This window comes from Calonectris borealis, chromosome 22, assembly GCF_964195595.1.
Source record: "Calonectris borealis chromosome 22, bCalBor7.hap1.2, whole genome shotgun sequence".
Lineage (NCBI taxonomy): Eukaryota > Metazoa > Chordata > Aves > Procellariiformes > Procellariidae > Calonectris > Calonectris borealis.
Genome location: NC_134333.1, coordinates 2,950,123 through 2,974,240, shown reverse-complemented (window position 1 = coordinate 2,974,240; position 24,118 = coordinate 2,950,123). Strand labels below are relative to the sequence as shown.

General features: G+C 45.9%; 1 protein-coding gene across 1 annotated transcript; it reads left to right on the top strand.

Annotated features, from left to right (window-relative positions):
* The first annotated feature begins 11,951 nt into the window (after positions 1–11,951).
* Positions 11,952–12,911, top strand: LOC142091756 (olfactory receptor 6C74-like). The gene has a single exon (XM_075171130.1). It carries the CDS (start codon positions 11,952–11,954, stop codon positions 12,909–12,911), a length of 960 nt encoding a protein of 319 aa, XP_075027231.1.
* The last annotated feature ends 11,207 nt before the right edge of the window (positions 12,912–24,118 follow it).

Here is a 24,118-nt window from a genome sequence, read left to right as displayed (position 1 = left end):
ATGTTGGAATAGCCCATCCAAATGACTGAATTGTTTCCCAGACGCAACATCAGCATTGTGTAACTGTGAATTAAAGATGCTGATTTCAAATGGTTTATGCTTTCTACATGTTATGTAGCTCCTTCTTCTGTTACCAACCAAAATATGCCAACACAGAAAGGATCTTCTAGTCCTCCAGTACCTAGATTCAGCTTTGCCTGTGTATTTTTCCCCCCTTGCTGTTGTGGGTTAGCCTAGGCTAACAACCAAATTCCCACCTAGCTGCTCACTCACCCCTTCCACCCCATAGTGGGACAGAGAAAAGGCAGAAAACAGGAAAAACAGAAACAAGAAATCTTGTGAGTTGAGATAAAGACAGAGAGATGGCTTACCGATTGCTGCTGGGAGCAAAACAGATTGGATTTGGGAGGAGGATAGCACTGGGGAACCCTTCCTAAAGCGGCAAAACTGCGGCAAAAACCATGAAGGCAAAAGCACAGGGAGAGAGAGGGTGCCCCAGCCCCTGCCCCATCCCCGAGCCGGAGGAGCGAGCTCCTGACAAGCGACAGCTCTGACTCAGCATGGGGGAGGACAGGAGGGATGGCGGCCAAACCCCCTGAGATACAAGAGCAGCCCCCAGGGAGCGCGAGCGACCCGGAGCGCGGCGAACAGGGCGGGCAAACAGAGCGTGGCGCGTCAGAAGGGCGTGGCACGGCAGTTGGCTCGGCAGTTGGCGCAGGCAGGGCGTGCGGGGAAGGCGAGTAGGCAGGGCGCAACCCCCCCTCCAGGCTCCAGAGGCTAGCTCAACTGGTGGTCATCACCCTCCCAGAAGAGGACCTGGCCATGGTATCCACTCGGCCGAAAGCCATCGCCAGGACAAACGTGGCGACTCAGACGGAGCCCCCACGCAAACACACATCTGTCCAGGCCTCCGGCTGCAGGGAGTGCCTGAGGCTGTCCCTTGCACAGGAGGGCAGCGGAGACGACGCCTGTGTGCGCTGCGACCAGGTGGATGATCTGCTCAGCCTGGTGGCAGAGCTGAAGGGGGAGGTGGAGAGGTTAAGGAGTATCAGGGAGTGTGAGAGGGAGATAGACTGGTGGAGCTGCACCCTACCACCCCTGAGGCAAGGGCAGCACATAGAGGCTCCACAAGAAGCTGAGTATCCCCTGCCCTCTTGCCACCAGGCAGAAGGAGGGGACCTAAAAGCTGGGGGGCGGAATGGACACAGGTCCCTGCTCAGGGCGCCAGGCGAACCCCCGCCCGGCCTCCCTCACCTCAACCTTCCCAGTTGCCCCTACACAACAGATATGGAGCCCTGGAACTTGAGGGCCAGGCAAATGAGGATGTAGATGAAGGTTCATCCAGGGTTTGCCTAGGGTGAGTCAGACAGCCCCACGCATTACGACTGCCTCTGCTAAGAAAAAAAGGAGGGTAATTGTCATAGGTGATTTGCTTGTGAGGGGAACAGGGGGCCCAATTTGCTGGCCAGACCCATCCCACAGGGAAGTCTGCTGCCTCCCTGGGGCCCGGGTGAAGGACATTACTAGGAAGCTCCCCAGTCTCGTGCAGGCCTCCGATCACTACCCGCTACTGGTTATACAGGCTGGCAGTGAGGAGGTTGCAGAGAGAAGTCCCGAAGCGATCAAAAGGGACTTCAGGGCGCTGGGGCGACTGGTTGAGGGATCAGGAGCACAGGCAGTGTTTTCCTCAATCCCTTCAGTGGCAGGGAGGACTACTGAAAGGAACAGGAGAACACACCTGATCAACATGTGAGGCTCAGGGGCTGGTGCCATCGGCGGAATTTTGGCTTTTTTGATCATGGGGAGGTTTACACGGCACCGGGCCTGCTGGCAACAGATGGAGCTCAGCTGTCTCACAGGGGGAAAAGGATTCTCGCGTATGAGTTGGCGGGGCTCATCGAGAGGGCTTTAAACTCGGTTCGAAGGGGGAAGGGGATAAAACCAGGCTCTCTAGAGAAGAGCCTAGGGACTGCACGCCAATGTCGGGGGAGAAATCGGCAGCCCAGCTCAATTGCATCTACACCAATGCACGCAGCATGGGCGGCAAACAGGAGGAGCTGGAAGCCATTGTGCAGCGGGGTAGCTATGACTTAGTCGCCATCACGGAAACATGGTGGGATGAGTGTCACGATTGGAGTGCTGCAATGGATGGCTATAAGCTCTTCAGAAGGGACGGGCGAGGAAGGAGAGGCGGTGGGGTAGCCCTGTATGTTAGGGAGTGCTTCGACTGTCTAGAGCTCGATGGTAGTGATGACGAGGTCGAGTGCTTGTGGGTAAGGATGAGGGGGAAGGCCAACAAGGCAGATATCCTGCTGGGAGTCTGTTATAGACCACCTAACCAGGATGAGGAGGCAGATGAAGCATTCTACAAGTGGCTGGCAGAAGTCTCACAGTCACTAGCCCTTGTTCTCATGGGGGACTTCAACTTTCCGGACGTCTGCTGGAAATACAACACGACAGAGGGGAAACAGTCGAGGAGGTTCCTGGATTGTGTGGAAGATAACTTCCTGACGCAGCTGGTAAGTGAGCCTACCAGGGGAGGTGCCTCGCTTGACCTGCTGTTCACGAACAGAGAAGGACTGGTGGGAGATGTGGTGGTCGGAGACCGTCTTGGGCTCAGCGACCCTGAAATGACAGAATTCTCGATACTTGGTGAAGTAAGGAGGGGGGCCAGCAAAACCGCTACCATGGACTTCCGGAGGGCGGACTTTGGCCTGCTCAGGACACTGGTCGAGAGGGTCCCTTGGGAGACAGTCCTGAAGGGTAAAGGAAGGTCCAGGAAGGCTGGACGTTCTTCAAGAAGGAAGCCTTAAAGGCGCAGGAGCGGGCTGTCCCCATGTGCCGTAAGAAGAACGGGCGGGGAAGACGACTGGCCTGGCTGAACGGGGAGCTCTGGCTGGGACTCAGGAAAAAAAGGAGAGTTTATCACTTGTGGAAGAAGGGGCAGGCGACTCGAGAAGAGTACAGGGATCTCGTTAGGTCGTGCAGAGAGGAAATTAGAAAGGCAAAAGGATGCGAGGGGGAGCATTGCCACCGAGGATGAGGAAAAGGCTGAGGTACTTAATGCCTTCTTTGCCTCAGTCTTTAATAGTCAGAATGGTTATCCTCAGGGTACTGAGCCCCCTGAGCTGGAAGACAGGGACAGCGAGCAGGATGAACCCCCCATAATCCAAGAGGAAGCAGTTAACGACCTGCCACGCCGCCTGGAGGCTCACAAGTCTATGGGGCCAGATGGGATCCACCCAAGGGTACTAAGGGAGCTGGTGGAGGAGCTTGCCGAGCCACTCTCCATCATTTACCAGCAGTCCTGGTTAACAGGGGAGGTGTCAGACGTCTGGAGGTTTGCCAATGTGATGCCCATCTACAAGAAGGGCCGGAGGGAGGATCCAGGGAACTACAGGCCGGTCAGCCTGACCTCGGTGCCGGGGAAGATCATGGAGCGGTTCGTTTTGAGGGTGCTCACGAGCCATGTGCGGGACAACCAGGGGATCAGGCCCAGCCAGCACGGGTTCATGGAAGGCAGGTCCTGCTTGACCAATCTGATCTCCTTCTATGACCAGGTGACCCGCCTCGTGGATGAGGGACAGGCTGTGGATGTGGTCTACCTGGACTTCAGTAAAGCCTTTGACACTGTCTCCCACAGCATTCTCCTAGAGAAGCTGGCGGCTCACGGCCTAGACAGGTGCACTCTTCGCTGGGTAAAAAACTGGCTGGACGGCCGAGCCCAGAGAGTTGTGGTGAACGGAGTTAAATCCAGTTGGCGGCCGGTCACGAGCGGTGTTCCCCAGGGCTCAGTACTGGGGCCGGTCTTGTTCAATATCTTTATCAACGATCTGGACGAGGGGATTGAGTGCTCCCTCAGGAAGTTTGCAGACGACACCAAGCTGGGCGGGAGTGTTGATCTGCTGGAGGGTAGGAAGGCTCTGCAGAGGGACCTGGCCAGGCTGGATCGATGGGCCGAGGCCAATCATATGAGGTTGAACAAGACCAAGTGCCAGGTCCTGCACTTGGGTCACAACAACCCCATGCAATGCTACAGGCTTGGGGAAGAGTGGCTGGAAAGCTGCCCAGCGGAAAAGGACCTGGGGGTGGTGGTCAACAACCGGCTGAACATGAGCTGGCAGTGTGCCCAGGTAGCCAAGAAGGCCAACGCCATCCTGGCCTGTATCAGAACTAGTGTGGCCAGCAGGAGCAGGGAGGTGATCGTGTCCCTTTACTGGGTGCTGGTGAGGCCGCACCTTGAATACTGTGTTCAGTTTTGGGCCCCTCACTCCAAGAAGGACATGGAGGTGCTGGAGTGTGTCCAGAGAAGGGCAACGAAGCTGGTGAAGGGCCTGGAGCACAAGTCTGATGGGGAGCGGCTGAGGGAACTGGGTTTGTTTAGTCTGGAGAAGAGGAGGCTCAGGGGAGACCTCATCGCGCTCTAGAACTACCTGAAAGGAGGTTGTAGTGAGGTGGGTGTTGGTCTCTTCTGCCAAGTAACTAGCGATAGGACGAGAGGAAATGGCCTCAAGTTGTGCCAAGGGAGGTTTAGATTGGACATTAGGAAAAATTTCTTCACTGAAAGAGTGGTCAAGCATTGGAACAGGCTGCCCAGGGAAGTGGTGGAGTCACCATCCCTGGAAGTATTTAAAAGACGTGTAGATGTGGCACTTAGAGACATGGTTTAGTGGGCATGGTGGTGTTGGTTTGACGGTTGGACTCGATGATCTTAGAGGTCTTTTCCAACCTTAATGATTCTGTGATTCTATGATTCTATGATTCTAAAGTTAATTTAATTTATTGCCAATTAAAATAGTTTTAGTTTGTGAGAAACAAAGTCAAATACTTAACCAACACCTTTACTTCCCCCTTTCCCATGCTCAATTTTATTTATTCATTCCAGACTCTTCTATCGCTGCCAAGCAGTGCAGGGCGAGTGGGGAGGGTTATGGTCAATCCATAGCGGCTTCCCTCTGCTGCTCCTTTCCTCTTGCACTTCTCCTCTGCTCCAGCGTGGGTTCTCCACAGGCTGCAGTGGATATCTGCTCCACCATGGAGTGTTTCCTCCTCCTTCTCTGATCTTGCTGTTCCCTCTGTTTTTTCTCACTCTTTTTGTTCCCTCCTCCTCTCTCTAGCTGGCAATTTCTGCCCTTTCTTAAAGATCTTTTCCCAGAGGTGCCACCAGTTTGGTTTATTGGATTCTTCTTAAAAGATTTTTCCAACTACCAACAACTGCAGCCAACCAGCCCTATACGTTTCATGCAAATTACCTGATGATCCTTTACTTCTGATACATTTTTTCTCCAAGTAGGTTTGGTTAATAGATTAAGAAAAGAAACTGAATTGTGGACAAGAGCTTTGTTTCAGGGTATTACAGAAAATGAGGAACAGCACTTGGGCTTGCAAGTGTGAGGTCCAATGTCTGCTGCTAACCCACCACTAGGAAGGAGTTTTGGGGATGACCACAGCAGTGTGTTATCACTGTGCTGTTACATATGTACAAGTTGGCATAGTGTGTGGTTTGTATGGTTTTTTAACTTTTTTGTGATTTTCTACCGATCTGGTTCTGTAAATACAGTTGGGTTAGAAGGTAGATTTATGTTTGCTCCAACAAGAGACCAATCCCTTTGGACTGGTAACATACAACTTTCTGCTTGCTTTCAAGCCTGTTTATTGTCTTTGCATTTCCTAATCAATGGACTTGGTCATGCTTAATCCCTCTGGTATCTCTTATTTTTCTTTGAATATAACTTCTTATTGCAGACAAGTGTCAGGCACTCATGTCTAGTTTTCAGTTACAATAACAACTTTATTTCTATTTGGATCACTAGCACTTTTGGACTTTACGTATTTGGATCACCAGTAAATTTATTTTCAACAAACTTTATTATTACAATCCTGTCATAACAAGAAGTGATGAACAGGAGCCAGGCTGCTAGTAAGTACTTTCTTTAAAAACTACAATTTGCAGATCATGCTACAGAAAAGCAAAGAAATTAATCCAAAGCAATAACTTAACTAAAACACATGGCTTGAGTCAGTGCTTGTGAGGTCACTGGAGCCTGAGTAGCTGATAGGGCAGGAGGAAGCACATGGCTGGTGTCTGTGCTTGTGATGTCACTGATGGCACAGACTGCACAGGTGGTGGACATATCCTGCTGGTGTTCCCGCTCGTTTCTATCATCTCTCCAGTCCTTCAAAGGGGTTGGTGTTGGAGCACTGGATAAGGAAACAGACAGTCTTTTATCAGAGCAATTCATGAGAAGAAGGGGGAGTCTTGGGAGAAAGGGGGATGAAAAGGTTTTAATGTGGTAGTTTAAGACTGAACGTATAAAAAAGGTTTTCGTCTCTGAACGAGGAGGGGAAGAGGAAGAGGAAGAACTCATAAATGAGATGGAAACCACCCGATCCCTATGCGGAAAGATTTCAGCTGTCGTCCAGGCGAGCATATTGTCACCTGGCTGCTCCGATGCTGGGATAATGGGGCCAGTAGCCTGGAATTAGAGGGGAAAGAACCGAAACAGCTGAGTTCCCTTTCTAGGGAAGAGGTCATTGACAAACAATTGGAAAAGGGACACAGGTCCTCAGCCTCTGGAGGCGACTGCTGTCAGGCGTGAAGGAAAGGTATCCCTTCAAGGAAGATGTTATATATCGCCCAGGCAAATGGACCACTATGGAGAGAGGTATCCAGTACCTGAGAGAATTAGCTGTGCTGGAGGTGGTTTATAGTGACCTGGACAATGACCAAATGCCCAAAGATCCAGATGAAGTCCAGTGCACGCATGTGGCGGAAGTTGGAACGGAGCGCACCAGTGTCGTTGGCAGTTCGTTGGCAGTACTATGCTGGAAAGAGGAAGAAGCACCAACGGTGGATGACGTGGTTAGCAGACTCCAGGAATATGAAGAAACTGTCTCCTCCTCCCTTGTCTCGGCTGTGGAGAAACTGTCCCAGGAGGTCCAGCAATTCAAAGAGGATAGGTCCTATTCTCCACTTGTACGGACCAATATCTCAGCCATTAGGAGTCAGCGTTTTTCTGCTCAAGAGAGAGGATATAGAAAGTACACACCACAGGGCACCCTGTGGTTTTACCTGCGTGACCACAGAGAGGACATGAGGCAGTGGGATGGAAAACTTACCTTGACCCTAGAGGCACGGGTAAAGTAAAGTAAGTAAAGCCTCTTTGGTATGGAGGGCGATGGTTGAAATATAAATATGGGGAGGCCTGGCAGGTTGATTATATTACACTCCCACAAACCCGCCAAGGCAAGCACTATGCGCTCACCATGGTGCAAATAACCAGCGGATGGGATCTGACAACATCCATCTTGCCATTTTATTCCTGAAAACTGGATCTCCTGTGTGGGTCCTTTGACCTTACTTTGTTTTATGGCAAAACAGGCATTCAGAAGGATTTGGACTATTCTCTCCCCTTTCTCAAAAACTTCTTCTGCTGTGTTGCCCCATACAATGATGTCATCAATGCATTGCAGGTGTTCTGGAGCCTCACCCTGTTCCAGTGCGGTGTCGATCAGCCCATGGCAAATGGTAGGGCTGTGTTTCCACCCCTGGGGCAGTCGGTTCCAGGTGTACTGGACACCCCTCCAAGTGAAAGCAAACTGTGGCCTGCATTCTGCTGCCAAAGGGATGGAGAAGAAGGCATTAGCGATATCAATGGTGGCATACCACTTGGCTGCCTTTGACTCCAGTTCATATTGGAGTTCCAGCATGTCCGGCACAGCAGCACTCAATGGCGGCGTGACTTCGTTCAGGCCACGGTAGCCTACTGTTAGTGTCCACTCTCCATCAGACTTTCGCACTGGCCATATGGGACTGTTAAAGGGTGAGTGAGTCTTGCTGATCACTCCTTGGCTCTCCAGTCGACGAATCAGCTCATGGATGGGGATCAGGGAGTTTAGGTTGGTGTGATATTGCCACCGGTGCACCGCTGTGGTAGCAATTGGTACCTGCTGTTCTTCAACTCTCAGCAACCCCACAACAGAAGGGTCCTCCGAGAGACCGGGCAAGGTGGACAGCTGTTTAATTTCCTCCGTCTCCAGGGCAGCTATACCAAAAGCCCACCGGTACCCTTTTGGGTCCTTGAAATACCCTCTCCTGAGGTAGTCTATGCCAAGGATGCACGGAGCCTCTGGGCCAGTCACAATGGGGTGCTTCTGCCACTCATTCCCGGTTAGGCTCACTTCGGCCTCCAATACAGTTAACTCTTGGGATCCCCCTGTCACTCCAGAAATACAAATGGGTTCTGCCCCTTTATAGCCTGATGGCATCAGGGTGCACTGTGCACCGGTGTCTACGAGAGCCTTATACTCCTGTGGCTCTGATGTGCCAGGCCATCGAATCCACACAGTCCAGTAAACCCGGTTGTCCCTTTCCTCCACCTGGCTGGAGGCAGGGCCCCTCTAGTCCTGGTCATCATATTCGCTATCCACTTCTTGTAAGTATGAGTCAGAAGTCCCTTTGTTAAAGGTCAGAAGTGGAATCAGCCCTTCTGCTCTGTCTGGGGAACTGCCCACTGAAGACCGGAGCAGCAGTTTTCCTGGAAGAATCCCCTTGTGTGATTGTTTTTCCTTACAGCTCATGTACCTGTGCCTCTAGGGTCGAGGTAGATTTTCCATCCTACTTCCTCATGTCCTCTCCGTGGTAACGCAGGTAAAACCACAGATAGCCCTGGGGTGTGTACCCACGACATCTCCTCTCCTGAGCAGAGGGACACTTACTCCTAATGGCTGAGACACTGGTCCATACAGGTGGGGAGTAGGACATATCCTTTTGGAGTTGCTGGAACTCCCGAGACAATTTTTCGGACAGTTTATCCACAACTGAGACGCAGGCTCGTAGGGAGGAAGAGAGACTTTCTTTGTATTGCCAGAGTTGGCCAGCCAATTCATCCACTGTTTGTTCCTCTCCATCTCTCCAGGTCATTACTGCCAATGAGTTTGCATGTGACGCTGGTGCGCTCTGTACAAACTTCCGCCACATGGATCATATGCACTTGACTTCATCTGGATCTTTGTGTAATTGCTCATTGTTCAGGTCATCATAAATCACTTCCAGCACGGCTAATTCCATGGTCGTCCACTTGCCTAGGAAATATAACATCTTCCTTGAAGGGATACCTTTCCTTCATGCCTGACAGGAGTCGCCTCCAGAGGCTGAGGACTTGTGCCCCTTGTCCAATTGCTTTGTCAATGCCCCCTTCCCTAGAAAGGGATCCCAGCTGCTTGGCTTCCCTACCCTCTAATTCCAGGCTATTGGCCCCGTTATCCCAGCATCGGAGCAGCCAGGTGACAATGTGCTCGCCTGGACGACGGCTGAAGTCTTTTCGCATATCTCGCAGCTCACCCAGAGATGGGGATCGGGTGGTCACCATCTCATTTACGGGTTCTGCCTCCTCCTCCTCCTGTTCTCATGATGACCCTGGTTCATCTTCATCCCTTACTAAACGAGCTGATTTTCTTGTGCATTTTCTTCTTCTGTATAGAGGCGACTGATACCGGCATGGGTTGGTTCCCTGTTGCAGCGGGCGGAGTAGCCGCCGTGCCTGTCGTGGGGGGTGGGGTAGCTGCAGGGCCTGTTTTTTTGTCTGATCCAGAGACCTTTTCTTCCCCTTGAGGGTACTGAATAGTGTTGAACAGGGCTTGGTAGGCATGGGCCAGGCCCCAGCACGTCGCAGTGATTTGTGTCTCCCTCGAATTGCCAGGGTGACAGCATACTTTTTTCAAATACTTCACTAGTTTTTCAGGATTCTGCACTTGTTCAGGGGTGAAGTTCCAAAACACTGGAGGTGCCCACTCTCCTGGGCACTTGCCCATACTGTCCCATATATCATGCCACTCATAACTGTCCAGCCTTGGGGCAGATCTCTGGATCATATTCTTAAATTTCTTATTAACCTTAGACAAAACCAAAACAATATTCCCCCAAAATACCAATAGAAGTATGTTAACTACCCAAGGATGTTCAAGATGCCGAAAAGTTATTGTACTGAAGGAGGACACGTCACAGAAGAAGGTAGTGAAGGTGCCATTCTGTATTTCCTCCATAAAAAACCTCTCAGAGGAAGAGTTATAATTGCTAATTGTCTCCATGAGGTTGTACCCAAAGTAGAGTAATGGCTTCAGTACAAAACCCAAATTCCAAGTAACACCCAGTGCCAATGTTTTAATAACAAATCTCCCAGGCAAAACATCACTAATCACTGCAGAGCGCAGCAGACTGCAAAACCCAACACCAATCTTTAACAAGAAGAGCATAGTGCAGATCAGATAAACTGAGAACAGACGAATCAGTATTGTGGCTGGCAACTGTTAACAGATATAAATTCCTTAATACGCTCTGGTTAATTTGTTATTATCTCAACCCCTTCATGCCCCACGTTGGGCGCTGAAAGGACTGTTGTGGTTTAACCCCAGCCAGCAACTAAACACCACACAGCGGCTCACTCACTCCCCCCATCTTCTGTGGGATGGAGGAGAGAATCGGGAGGGTAAAAGTGAGAAAACTCGTGGGTTGAGATAAAGACAGTTTAATAATTGAAATAAAATAAAGTAAAATAGTAGTAGCAGTAGTAGTAGTTGTAGTAATAATAATACTACTAATAACAACAATAATAGAATACACAAAACAAGTGATGCACGATGCAATTGCTCACCGCCCGCCGACCGATGCCCAGCCAGTCCCTGAGCAGCGAGTGCTGCTCCCCAGCCCCCCTCCCCCAGTTTATATACTGTGCATTACATCAAATGGTATGGAATACCCTGTTGGCCAGTTGGATTAGGTGGCTATGCTCCCTCCCAGCTTCTTGTGCACCTGGCAGAGCATGGGAAGCTGAAAAGTCCTTGACTACAAGCACTACTTAGCAACAACTAAAACATCAGTGTGTTATCAACATTATTCTCGTACTAAATCTAAAACAGAGCACCACACCAGCTACTAGGAAGAAAATTAACTCTATCCCAGCCAAAACCAGGACAAGCTTGCTAATGCCTGTGAACTAGTACTGAGTACCAAGGTCCCACGTGTATTGGTTTCTGAAGAATGGGAACCAGTCTGCTAACTCAAATTTTTATGTTCCCATTGACCAGAGAATGAAACCATGCTTTTAGAGAGACCTACTGTTCATCTTCATACATGAATACATTGACAGTGATCACTGTCTAGAATGAACAGTAATTAGAGAATTTAACGTGCTAATCCAGTGGTGGTGTTTACATTTACAAGACTCCGTGCTGTCCCAGGGTAGATATTTTCCCTCCCACTTATTCTGTGTCAGTTACTTAAAAGCCTTCATCACTCCGTGTTGGAGAATATGCCTGGAGATGAGAGACAGCGCTCAGCCTTAGCTAGTGCATTAGAACGGCAAGAGCATGAAACATCTCAGACTTAAACCCTTTCATCTTGTTACAAAGGTAACTAACTTACTGTTCGTGTGAAAATTTTTGAAAACAGACTCCTAGGAAAGCGGATTTATTTTCTTGCAACACTTCTAGCTTCAAATACATCGAGGAGTTTAGAAGCATCAACAAAAATAGGATCTCTTCTTGTCCCTTAAACTTTGTCATGGTTTTCTTAGATTGGAAAGAAATCAGACAAGATTAGTAGAAACTGACTTCAGTGACATGTTTTTCATTTGAAATCTTATTTTAGTCCTCTCAGCTTTCTTTCTGAAGATTGGATTTGGCTGTACAGTGGTATTATGAACTACAGCAGCTGTGTAATTTTCCATATTTCGAAATCAGGAATAAACAAAAAGCTAGTACTGATGGGAAAGAAAGCAAAAGTATTGAGTAGTTTATTGATAGCATGCCTTCATGTTAGAGAGTCATTTTCCTTTCAATTCTCTGCTGATTCATGTTTCATATACATTTAAATTTAAAATATAGCATTGAATCCTCCCTCTTCTCTCCCCCCCCAGTTATTCACATCACGAGACACATAAGTAAATGTTGCGATGGAAAACCGAACCATGGTGAAGAATTTCATCCTTGTGGGTTTCACAGCTGACAGGAAGTTGCAGATCTTTATGTTTGTGGTTCTCCTTGTCATCTACATCTCAATTATAATTGGAAACGTAGTGATTGTCACCATCAGCATTGTGGACCGTGGGCTCCATGTGCCCATGTATTACTTTATTTGGAACTTTTCACTCTTGGAAATTGGTTTTACTACTTCTGTCATTCCTAAGGTCTTGTTCAACCTTGCATCAGGAGAAAACACAATTTCTGTGATTGGTTGTTTTGTTCAATCTTTTTTGTATTTCATCTTTGGCATGACAGAGTTTCTTCTCTTGGCAGCAATGTCATTTGACAGGTATGTAGCCATCTGCTACCCCTTGTCTTACTCCACCATAATGAGCAATGGGCTTTGTAGCTTACTAGTGCTTGGTTCATGGGGGCTGAGTTTTGCACTTCTGACTGGCCCATCAATTGTTGTCTTCCAGTTACCCTTTTGCAACCAAAACGTTAACCATTTCTTCTGTGACAGTACACCTTTAATAAAACTTTCTTGTACAGAAACACCTGTTCTAGATCTTGTTAACTTCTCAATAGCTGTTTTTTCTCTCCTGGGCACTCTCATTATCACAGTCCTGTCTTATGCCAATATAATTTCCACTATATTGAACATTTCATCTGCTTCAGGGAAGCAGAAAGCCTTTTCCACTTGTGCATCTCACCTTATTGTTGTCTTCATCTCTTATGGGAGTTGCATTTTCATGTATATTAAACCCACACACGTGGGTGGGCTTGACATCAGCAAAGGGGTAGCTATTCTCAACACGGTGGTATCTCCTCTGCTCAACCTATTCATCTTCAGTCTGAGGAACAGGCAGATTCAAGAAGCCTTGCAAAAATATTTCTCCATGTGCAATTCTTACAGAACAATTCTGAGACTGATGAGAAGTGAAAAGTAAAGAAACTTTGCAGGGAACCACCTTAAAGGCTGAAGATGTATAAATATTCAAAGTATATATTTGTGCAGTGAGTGTCAGAAACTTTGATATTGTCTCTGATCTGTTGTCCCTCCCTCACTTTTTGCCTACATGACAAGAACTGGTGGAAGATGAGTCTCCAGTACACGTTAGCAATGTAGCAGCTGATTCTGAAAAGGTAACCAGGCATCTGATATACGCCATGCTGGAAATACAAGAGTGATTTAGGAGGGCAAGTATAAGAGGAGAAAGGCCATATTGGTGTATGAATTTGGACTGCAGCAAATTGAACTTGCCACAGGTATGTACACAGGGTGAGGTTACAGAAGAAGGAAGTTTTTATTTGATCTACAGAGTGGTCAATGCTATGGATTTGCAAACTTCAGTTTACAAGTTCTGTTTATTCTGTTTCTGTGCTAGTGGAATTTTTCTTTCCATTTAGGAGAAACAGAACCATTGTTATTCTGTCAGGGACCCTTATGGGTGATGAGATAGATATATTTACTTACTGCCGGAACCCTTGCCTTGTAATGGTTGTGTTGTGTTATGGTTTTGCCTTCTGTGGAAAGTATGGACTTTGAATACTAATTAATGAAGAGCTTCTAAAAATCTGTCAGTGCATATTAAGATCCACCTTCTGGAAGAACACTGAGAGTCTAGGCGTTGAGATAGTATTTGTACTTTTGGGAGCCTTGGGTGGAGATACATTCAACTTAATCTAGTAGGAAAACCCTTGAACTTTAAACATATAAGAAAATGAAAAACTCCAAATTTGTTTTGGAACACCTTGCAATTCCAAAGCTGTTAGGAAGATTTTCAGGGTGGCCACTTTTAAAATCTGAAACTGGAGTTCAGAAGAAGAAAACCTCATGCTTTTCCAGTTCTTCTTTGTTCTTTAACATCATCAGCTGCAGCTGAGGCCATACCTGGTTGGGCTTGTCTAAGAAGATTCTGGGCATGAAGGTTATGTTGACTTTCTTACAACCAGCTTTTTCCAGATGAATTTTTTTTCCTAGCCTCACTGTTTTGCTTGACCTCTGTGGTGGACTCTGTTAATTGCAAGTATTGTTTATAGCACCTTCGTTTTTGAGTCTGAATTGAAAAGACTATTTTATTTTAAGAATAAAAGAAAAATGTTATTTTATAATAAAATCAGGTTTTTTGGTATTTATTTATTTTTACTCAGGAAAATAACCCTTTGATCTTTGCCCAAAAGACAGCTCCCTTTTCTGGTTTCTCAAAATGGCTATGTAAAAATACATTTGTCATTTTAGGCCTGTCATAATCATGTAAGTCCAAAACCAAAATAAAAGTGGATCATTTCAACATATCACCTGTTTCTTCACTGATGCTAATTATGAAAACTACAAAAGTTTTAATTACTGTGGGATCATCATTTCTCTTTAGAGCTGCCAGGCTTGGGAAAAGTCAGGAAAGGGAGTTAATTGAATGGTCTGAGAACTAGTAAAGCCTGAAAAGTTTCTCCAGTTATTGTTCAAAACTATTTTTCTTGCACAGAAGTGAAGCATTTAGTGTGTCTAGTGAAAGAAGAAAAAAAAAATTACTTGCAGCTGTTTTGGCAACAGATGCAGGCCAGGATTTTAGCAAACACTTGAAAACGTGAACTCAGTCATTAGCTAGCGTCTTTGTGAACACACTTTTAGGTCATAGAGTAAACTACAAATCAGTCTAAGAGTGTGTCTTATGTGTGCAAACTAAGCATTAAAATGCTGCTGTTACTCTCTATAGTGAGCAGTTCACATCTCCACATCAGTACAGTTAAGAAAACTACAAAACCAGACATTACCTTTTTCCCTTTAAGTCTTGCTAGTTAAAGCTTGGGTGTGGTCATAAATATTTACTTATTCATTAATTAGTTCTTTTTTTTTTTCCTAGAGAGAAACTGGAAATATTAGTAGATTTACAAAGTGTGTCTCTGTTCTAGACTTCAGCATAATACCTGCAATGGGATTTCATTTAACTGATTACTACTTTAAATAGAGCATTTTCAGAGCTTTGTAAAACATAACAGGATATGTGCTCCTGAACATGCAGGACTGGGAGAAATCAAAGATGATCTTTGGCAGATCTTAGCTGACAGTATTAGTGAAGGCAACAAAAGGGGTTTTCAGTAAGACTGGACTTGCTTAATGGAGACCTTATAATGTAGATTTAAAAACTCGCCAGTCTTCCCATTGTTAATGTTCTAGCAGGGACCCAATCTTACTGAGGGAGGCATGGAGGTTTCATGGTTGTTGTAAAATGTGCAAGTAGGGTGGCCAGGCAGGGTAGTGTTACAACAGTAAGTAGAGGGGGAGGTAAATCAGGCCATCCCTGTACAAAGTAGTAGGTTCAGAAGGGAAGTTCTGTGTGATTGAACCCAGCTGCTCTTTTGTGTAATTTTGTTGCGTGGATCAAGCACAATCTTGAACCTATTTATGTTGCTTGCCAACTCCATGACCTAGCGTGGGATGTTGCATCCCGGTGGGTATCACACATTGGCAATGCCTGTGAACAAGTGTGAGCAGTCACAGCTTTGCCCATCACAGGTGTGTCTCCTGATCACCGAAAGGCTAGAAATGTAGTAAAGGGCATTAACTGTTTGTCTGAACACATTGCTCCACAGAAGTGGGAGAAGATTCAGGACTATTATGTCTGTCATGTTGGTATACTGTGAGTCTAGCCATGGAACTGGAGTCCTACTTTTCAGGGGTAAAGTCCATGTATAAATTACTGGGATCATTTTAAGGATTTCTGAATCTTGATTTTGCAGAAAATGTAATGAATAATTCAGATATTTCTGTGTGAAACACAACAGAGTTCTACTTCTGTACCGGTTCTTCACTAGCTCCACAAATATGCTGATGTGGGAGAGAGTTAATAACTGTTCCTAGTTTTCTCATGTGGAAAATCAACCCTGAAAAGAAAGAAATAAATAAAAGATAACATGACACTTAGAAGAAATGTCTTGCCATTTTATTTAAAACTAGATATAGAGAGAAAAATATCAAAAGCAGAAATATCTTTGGGAAAGGTTGAAAAGGGGCAGATCTAAACTTACCTACAGGAAAAATGAATCAAATGTCCTTGGAAAAAGAAAATATACAATTCATGGGCTTCTTCCTACCTTCCTTTTAAGAAAATACATAGATTGGATCAAGAGTCTGTCTTTTGGGGGAAAAAAAGTCCTCCTGAAAGCTTCTTCGGGGATTTTCTCCTCAGATGGTGGATGGGGGGCCTGAGGAAGGGTATTACCAGTGTCATCAAAGCAGCAGTAACTTTGCTGAATTGCAGGGAGTAGCTTTGGTTGTGTCAGACACTAACAGGCACAGAATAACATTGTTAAGACTTGAATAGATGGTGATAATGAATGATAATGATTAAAAACTAACCACCGACGATGTGTATTAATAATGAATGTCAACCTAGTGAAGTTCTGTTTAAAGTTTGAAACCGGTCTAATTTATCAGTCATCTGAACATTCCCATGACAGTGGTGACTAATTCCTTCATATATATATAGACACACACATGCAATTCTTTGATGTTTATACACATGTACTTAGTTGCAACACAAGGCAACTGATGCATATATGGGCTGATCTCTGCAAAAAAAAGTAATGGTTCAGAAAAAATGTCCAGTTTCTTGGGCACAGAAGAGTAGGTTGGTGGCACCAAGTGTAGGTAGAGATGCCATCATTCAGCTGCTAAGGTGAACATGGAGCATGATGAACCATTCAAAGTTGCAAGAATTTATGATCGACAGAGATATATACTGGTAATGTTCCCTCTACCAGTTACATTTCTACAGGGGCCATTACACTAATTTATGTCCTCTAAAAGGTGGATGTCTAGTCAAAATTAATCTAGGCTCCTACTCTGAAGCCCTAAGTACCTCCAAAGAGTGATTAACCCCATCCGGACATAGGCAGCATGAATTACCTCTTACCATAGGTGTTTCTCCATCCATAGCAGCAGATAGGATAGCTAGATGGCAATAGGTCTCCAAAAATGTTATTTTTTGAACAGAGGTGAAATGTATATCACCTTTTGTATATACAAAGCCTTCATAAGTCTGTCTTGGCCGTAGCTTTTTGTAAGAATCCACTCTCTTTCCAAGGAAATATTTCATGCTAAAAAATAGACTATGCAGAAAATATTTTAAATCTCTGCTTTATGAAGATTTATGTCACCAGTTTTTTGTTACCTTGGTCTTTTTCATCCTCACAGGTTGTTGTCAAGCAGTTCTAAATGAAAGAAAGAGCATGAGAGTCACATCTTAGACCTATTAATTGCTCATGCACCAAAAAAAAAAAAGTACAAATGTTGGGACTGTCCTTTCATTCCTACTTATCAAAGCAAGCATTAAGTTGACTTAGGAGTAGAAATCATGAGCTTCCCTTGCTAAGTACATTTTAAAAATCATTCAAGTTTCTGCCCCTCCCTGCTTTAGGATAGGAATATCTTACTAATACATTATTGTCAACACATCGTGTCTCTCTTCACCCTGATTTCTATCATGCAATCTAATTACTCATACGAGCAAACAGTCTAAATTTCTTGGACAGCAGATTGTTCTGAAATATTTTCTTTTTCTTGTCCTAAACCACTTAGAGTATAATACTCACATGCCTCGGTCTCTTTAGGGCCTGGATTACCTTCAGTAGCCACCAATGGTTCTCTGAATAATGAAAACACAAAAATGGAAGGAAGATATTCACATTTGTGAAAAAGCCACCAATGTTAAAATCATCATCCCAAAACCCAAATATCTTCTGAGGAGGGAAGGGAGATAAATACCTGTCAGCAATGTCTATACTCAGCATATAATTAAACCTCTCTATGTGCTGTTGTTAAGCAAGCTGAGTAGCCCCAGACCGAGGGAAGATATTCAGGTAGTTCCATTGCACATTCAGAGGCATTTAATAAAGCCCATTACTGTGCAAAGACTATTGGCTGGGAAGGAGCAATTAACTCAGCTCATCCAACATTAAATCTTCAGGGGGAAAATGGATCACTTAAACGGTGTAAAGGGCCTGCAGAACTTTGAAAAGCAGCCTAATGGATAAATCAGCATGGAAAACCAGAGTATCTTAACCAGTAACAAAAATTAAACTCTTGTAAAGAGTCATGAAAAGAGCCCCAAATTCTCAGACAGACCTGATGAATCAGCTGTTGCAGAGTATGTCAGCTCTATGGATTCAATGAATATAAGGATCCATATTTTGTTCCCCTGCGTTTCTTTTCATTTTGGATGGCAATGATGATTAAAATTTGTGAGCAAGTCTACACAGCCTCCTCTGGGTAAGATGGGTTTGGTAACAACTGCTGATAAGATAGTAGAGTGACTGCAGAAGACTTGTGCGAACAGAACACCCAGAACTAACTGTCTGAGAACTCTTTCTGAAGCATACTGCCATACCATAATGGCAGCTTCATTCCTGAATTAACTCAACAAACTTTAGGCTGTTTTTATCACCAATGAAGCTCTCTGTCCCACATGCCTCTCTATCTCACCCTAACTCTCGCTAAGGAAGTCCTTTGACAAGGAAGGAGCACATCCACTTGATCTGAATGGGAGGGCATGGGTGACGGGCTCAGTAAATGTTCTGAAATTTGTTTGACACCAAAGTTGAAAGCTTCCACTGGGAGTTAAAAAATTATATTCCTTCACTGCTAAGAGAAAGAAAATAATGAAGCTATTTTCACTGGGGACAAGTGGCGGTTGTTGGGTGATTATGAACAGAGAACACAGCTGAGCAGCAGACAGGATGGGCCAGGAGGGTGTTTCATGTACATAACTGCACAGATATGCAGAAACAAAGGAAGATAGCTGCATACAGACATATGCAAGGGAGGGGAGCATTAATGATATGATAAAGATTGAATCAGCCTTCAGGTGCTTATTAAGCAAACCACCCATGTTCATAACAAAAAGCAACAGCTTGTTTCAATTTAGCACAGAACTAGGGATTTTTGTTACAACAGAATGATCCTGGTTCAAACTGAAATAAGAGCTTTCATGCAGAAGTTTTTCTCGTTTTGGTTTTGCTCTAGCTCAGCTACAGCAGCTTCCATCTGAAGTTCCGAACATTTCCATCTGCAAGAACAGAATTCCAAAGAGTTCTGGCTCCTTCAAGGTTTTCCTTCCCACCCCCAACCCTGATCCCATTAATTTTGTTGTCAAAGAGTTTCACAAACCATTTGATCAGGTTTTTCTCAGATGTTTGTCTCACTGCCCTTGGGTCACATGCTTGAAATCCTTCTTCCTGTCCCAAACACCCAGGGTTTTAAAGCAGCCCCTTTTTCTTCTTCACACAGGAGAAAGTCCTCAGCTCTGACCACAGTCAGCCCACAGCAGAGAGACAGCCCTCAAAAACACCAACGAAGACTCAACATTTACCTCAGACCCAGACAAAGGGTTGGATGATGAACCCCTGCTCCTACCAGCTGCATTTATATTAAGGTTGCTGCTTTTCCTCTCTTCTTGATATGCAAGGTGCATAAAGACAATCACAGCCTAACAGGCACTTTTTACAAGTACTGTTATCAGCACCAGGAGAGATGACCAGCTGATAGTTGGATTGCCAACAGAACACATAAGCACTCTGGGACGATTAATCAGCCTTTTTGTCCCTCCCCATTGCTCCCACTAATGGTTTAGTTTCAACAGGTCTCAGACCTAAATAGATCTGTTATCAGCAATTTTCCCATCCATGGAACATGTCAGTAAATCAAAGAGCGTGAGACAGCAGAACAGTGAAAAATGCAGCCTCCCCTTCCCACCTCAAGGACCTTTAGTAGCCCTGCGTTATCTGTATGCAAATGAGATATGTGCCCCTCCAGTACTTGGTACTCCTGAAAGTTCGACAGGCTAGACAGGGAGTTGGCGTTTGGCGAGACCCATCACCAGTTCGGTCTTCAGCTTTGTCTTGCTGCCAGCCAGCTCAGCGGGACATTGTCGTTACCTTGGTGTCCTGGTTTCAGCTGGGATAGAGTTAAATTTCTTCCTAGTGCTGTGTTTTGGATTCAGTATGAGATGAATGTTGATAACACACCGATGTTTTCAGTTGTTGCTATGTACCCTATTAGTCAAGGACATTCAGCTTCCATGCTCTGGAAGGGAATGGGAGGGAGCATAGCCGGGACAGCTGGCCCAGCTGGCCAATGGGGTATTCCATACCATGTGACGTTGATGTAGTAGATACAGTCTGTTACAGTACATATTATTCCATACTGCTCGCTGCTTTAATTCTAAACAATGAAGAGTTGTTGCTTAGGAGTTAGGTAACTAGCAGGTGTTGCGTTTGCAGGTGTGTAACATTGTTAGACCCTAGTAATGATTAACCTTGAAATTAAGAACCATAAATGAACGTGGTCCAGACATGGCTTGGAGATAAACCTCGACCTTATAAGGAAAGAAAGGAACAGGTTCATGAAGAGTTCACTACCCTACCGACCACCAGAGACCACTCGAGACCCTCAAGAAGACTCTGAAGACTTTAGTGTGCATGGGTCTAGGATGATGTAATATTATAATTAGTTCTCAGAAATTTAATGAATATGTGAGAAGAAACTTAAACTATGTATGAGAAGCATGGATATAAACAGCAAGGTGACTAGACCAGGTGTGCTTGATTTGTGGCAAGTCCACCGAGCACCCAGGCCTGAATAAAACAATATCTCTCCTGAGCGTGTGGAATTGGTTACTCGCATGCCAGGCATGAATCCACTTTTCAGACAACAATGTCATGCCCAGTATATGAATGGTAGGCGTGTTCCAGGAAGTAGCGATCGCTACTTGGTTATCGGTCAGCGTGGGTGGTGAGCAATTGCATTGTGCATCACTCATTTTGTATATTCTATCATAGTTGTTGTTGTTATTATTATTGTTGTTGTTGTTATTATTATTACTATTTCCCCTTCTTTTCCTGTTCTATTAAACCGCCTATCTCAACCCACGCGTTTTTCTCGCTCTTACCCTTCCGATTCCCTCCCGCCCCACCAGGAGGCGTGAGCGAGCGGCTGCGCGGGGTTTGGCTGCCTGCCGGGTTAAACCACGATCGTCGTTTTCAGTGCATCCAGGAAGACCCCGGTCTCCTGGAAGGTAACCCCTGTCCCATTTCTTCGGGCCCTTAGGGCATTTGGTTTTTCAACAGGAATATGATCTGAAATATGGTTTGTCCCGTCTGAAGTGGAAGCAAAAAGGCCCATGCATGAATTATCCCACGGTACTGGGATCGACAGCCTCCTGGGAATCAGCTGCAGTGGGCTGCATGCATCGTGGTGGATAATTTAAAAAGGTTCTGCCCTGAAAGTCTTAAAAGGAGGATCATGGTGAGCATGAATGATAATATCAGCACATCCTATTTGCAAGCGAATAACCTGAGGCCAGAAGAAAGTGTTACGCATCCCTGAGAAACATGCTGTTCACCACTGTCCATAAGCCTTCCAGCAATGAATCAGACCTTGCTCGCACTAAAAAGCCGGAGCTCCCGAGATATCTCCCTGCAGCCAGAGCTCCTTGCAGGTTCTGACTGCGGGCAACAACACAAGCACGTACCTTTCCTTAGCGGAATAGGCTGGTTTTCAGAGAAAGGTGTTAAACACCCGGAAGACACAAATTTGCAGACCGATGTGGTTCTGTGGCAAATGCTAAGGAAACAAGAACAGTAAAGGTTAATGACTGTGAAAAAAACCCCAACAAACCAAACAACCGAACAAAACAAAACAAAAAGAACAGAAGAGATGAAGAAGTTTCAGTAACTGAACTGTGAACTTCTACTTGGGGAAGGGTGAAATCTTTCCCAAGTATCCTTTTCCTTTTCTGACCCCTTGTTCTCATGCCTAGCTCATTTTTCATGGCTAGCCCCACCACAGCCAGCACAACCCCAAAACCTGTAGTTCAGAGCACACATCTGGAGCAGGAGTCTCTACAAGGAGCACTGCCAGATTGCTGAAACTGCTGGTTTTCAAGATGCACACGCCTGATTACCCCCAGTAGCTTTCTGGATGGTCTTTATTGGCATCTTATGCAGGAAGATTATAGTTCCTGTGTACACAGTTCCCACACGCAAGAATGTTCTCTTTACCTCAAAGGAATAAGGCAAAGACATTTTCTTCCACTACCTTTTAGGGAAGAGTCATGTTTCTGAAAGGAATTCTTCCCTCTCCCCCACGGCCTTTCTAAAAGTGTCCTGAAAGCCAGACACCTCCAGAGATATGCCTGGTACATAATATATTCCCTCCACATCACCCCTACACTTTTGAGGAGAACTAGGAGTGCTGTGTAGCCGGTGGTGCACAGCTAGTGTGCACTCTCGGTGCAGGCCACAGCTTTCCTGACAGCTTTTCTCAAGGCTTGCTTGACCTCTCTGTTCCTCAGGCTTACAGTGGGTTCACCAGGGGTGGGAGGATGGTGTAGAAAGAGGAGAAGATTTTGTTCAGGTTTCTCAGTGGGGGTGTCCCAGGCAGCAAATGGACAGGAAGAAGTGTCCCTTAGAAAATGCTGACCACAGTGATGTGTGAGAAGGCTTTCACTTCTTACACATGGTGGAGAAGGCCTTCTGCCCCCCATGCTCGATGGGAGCCTCAGGATGGCATCTGTAATGCAGACATAGGGTGCGTGAGTGAACAAAAATGGCAAGACTACATCTCGGATAGACATTGCAGCAGCCTGGTGTCACTACAGGAGAGCTCCAGCAAAGAGGTCAAATCACAGAAGTGGTCAATTGGGCTGGGGCCACAAAACTTCAATTGGCTTGAGAGGTATGTGATGGTGGTGGAACTAGTCATTCCCCAAACCACGAGCCAGCTGCCAGTGGGAAAACCACCTTCCAGTTCATCATGCTTGTATAGAGCATGTGATGACATATGGCCAGGTACAGATTGGAGGACATGGTGGCCAGCAGGTAACACTTGGACACTGCAAGAGATCTAAAGAAATAGAGCTGAGCCATACAGTCCTGAGCAGAGGTGGGTCCGTCCCCAGTCAGGAAGTTGGCCAGCAGCCTGGGCAGGTTGATGGAAGTATAGCAGGTCTTCAACCTGCTCAAATTCGCTGGAAATAAATGCATTGGGCTGTGGAGATGCTGGCGTGTTGCCACCAGCAGAACAATGAAGATGTTCCCAAGCACAGTCTCTGCACAGACAATGAGAGAGAGGAGGAAGAGAGGCACCTGGAATCAGGTGCTTTCCCGAATCCCATCAGGAAAAACTCTCTCGGTGTCGTCTGTTTTTCCCTTTCCCCTTTCTCCATGCAGTGTCCTTGGTCTTTCTTTTCCCCTCTTGTCAGAAAGGGCACCTATGAGAGAGGGAATGTTTGTGAAAGAAAATGTTACCAGAGAGCAAGCAGTGTTTTGCGCACATCAGGCTGTATTCATGTTCCCTTTAGGGGCTCCATGCCCAGTGCAAGAAGAGGAACGGGTTCTTGGAGAGAGCTCGTCCTAGGAGCACTCCTTTCCACCACACAGATGAGTTGCCCCAGGAAGGTACCTACTACTCTCAATGGAATAAAAAGGGAATGGGCATTTGCTCAGACTTCAACAGCCCAATGACTATGCCTCAACTTATCCCCAATATGTCCTTCACAGGTGTCAAGGACAGAGTTCCTTTTGCTATCAGCAGGAGAAAGACAACTTAGTGTCTAAGAGGAGATTTAAATCTCAGATCCACAGTAAGTGGAAGAGGGGCCAGCACAAGTATACTGAGCTGTGTGTATGGTGAGACAGAAGCTAGCATTGCTTGCTGAATTGCTGCATGAGCGTATCTAGCTAATTATTACGTCATAGGATGGCTACTTCAATAACATCACTGATAGGACAGCTGCAGAACAAGAACAAAGTGACTCGGGGTCAGTCTCAGAGCTGACTCTTCAGGAAGACAGAACTGACTTAACTGGCACAATAAACAACAATCTGTCTGGAGAAACTGAGGAAGTCCAGAAAGCCACATTGAATTTAGGGGGGATAAAAGGCCAGCTGAAAGGTCGAGGGGTGAGATTAGCAGGAAAGGCATCAGTGAAGACCCCACCATCTAACAAACTGCTGTAGAGGTGTAGTGATCCTGACCGAAGACGGTTGCACGTCGAGGAGTTAGTGGCCCACATAACAGTTAGCCGGAGGAGGCTCAGGCCTGTGCCGTGCCATGCCGTGCCGTGCCGTGCCGTGCCGTGCTGCACGCAGGGCGTGA

Coding starts and splice junctions, on each gene's coding strand:
- LOC142091756 (XM_075171130.1), top strand. CDS start 11,952: ATGGAAAACCGAACCATGGTGAAGAATTTCATCCTTGTGGGTTTCACA.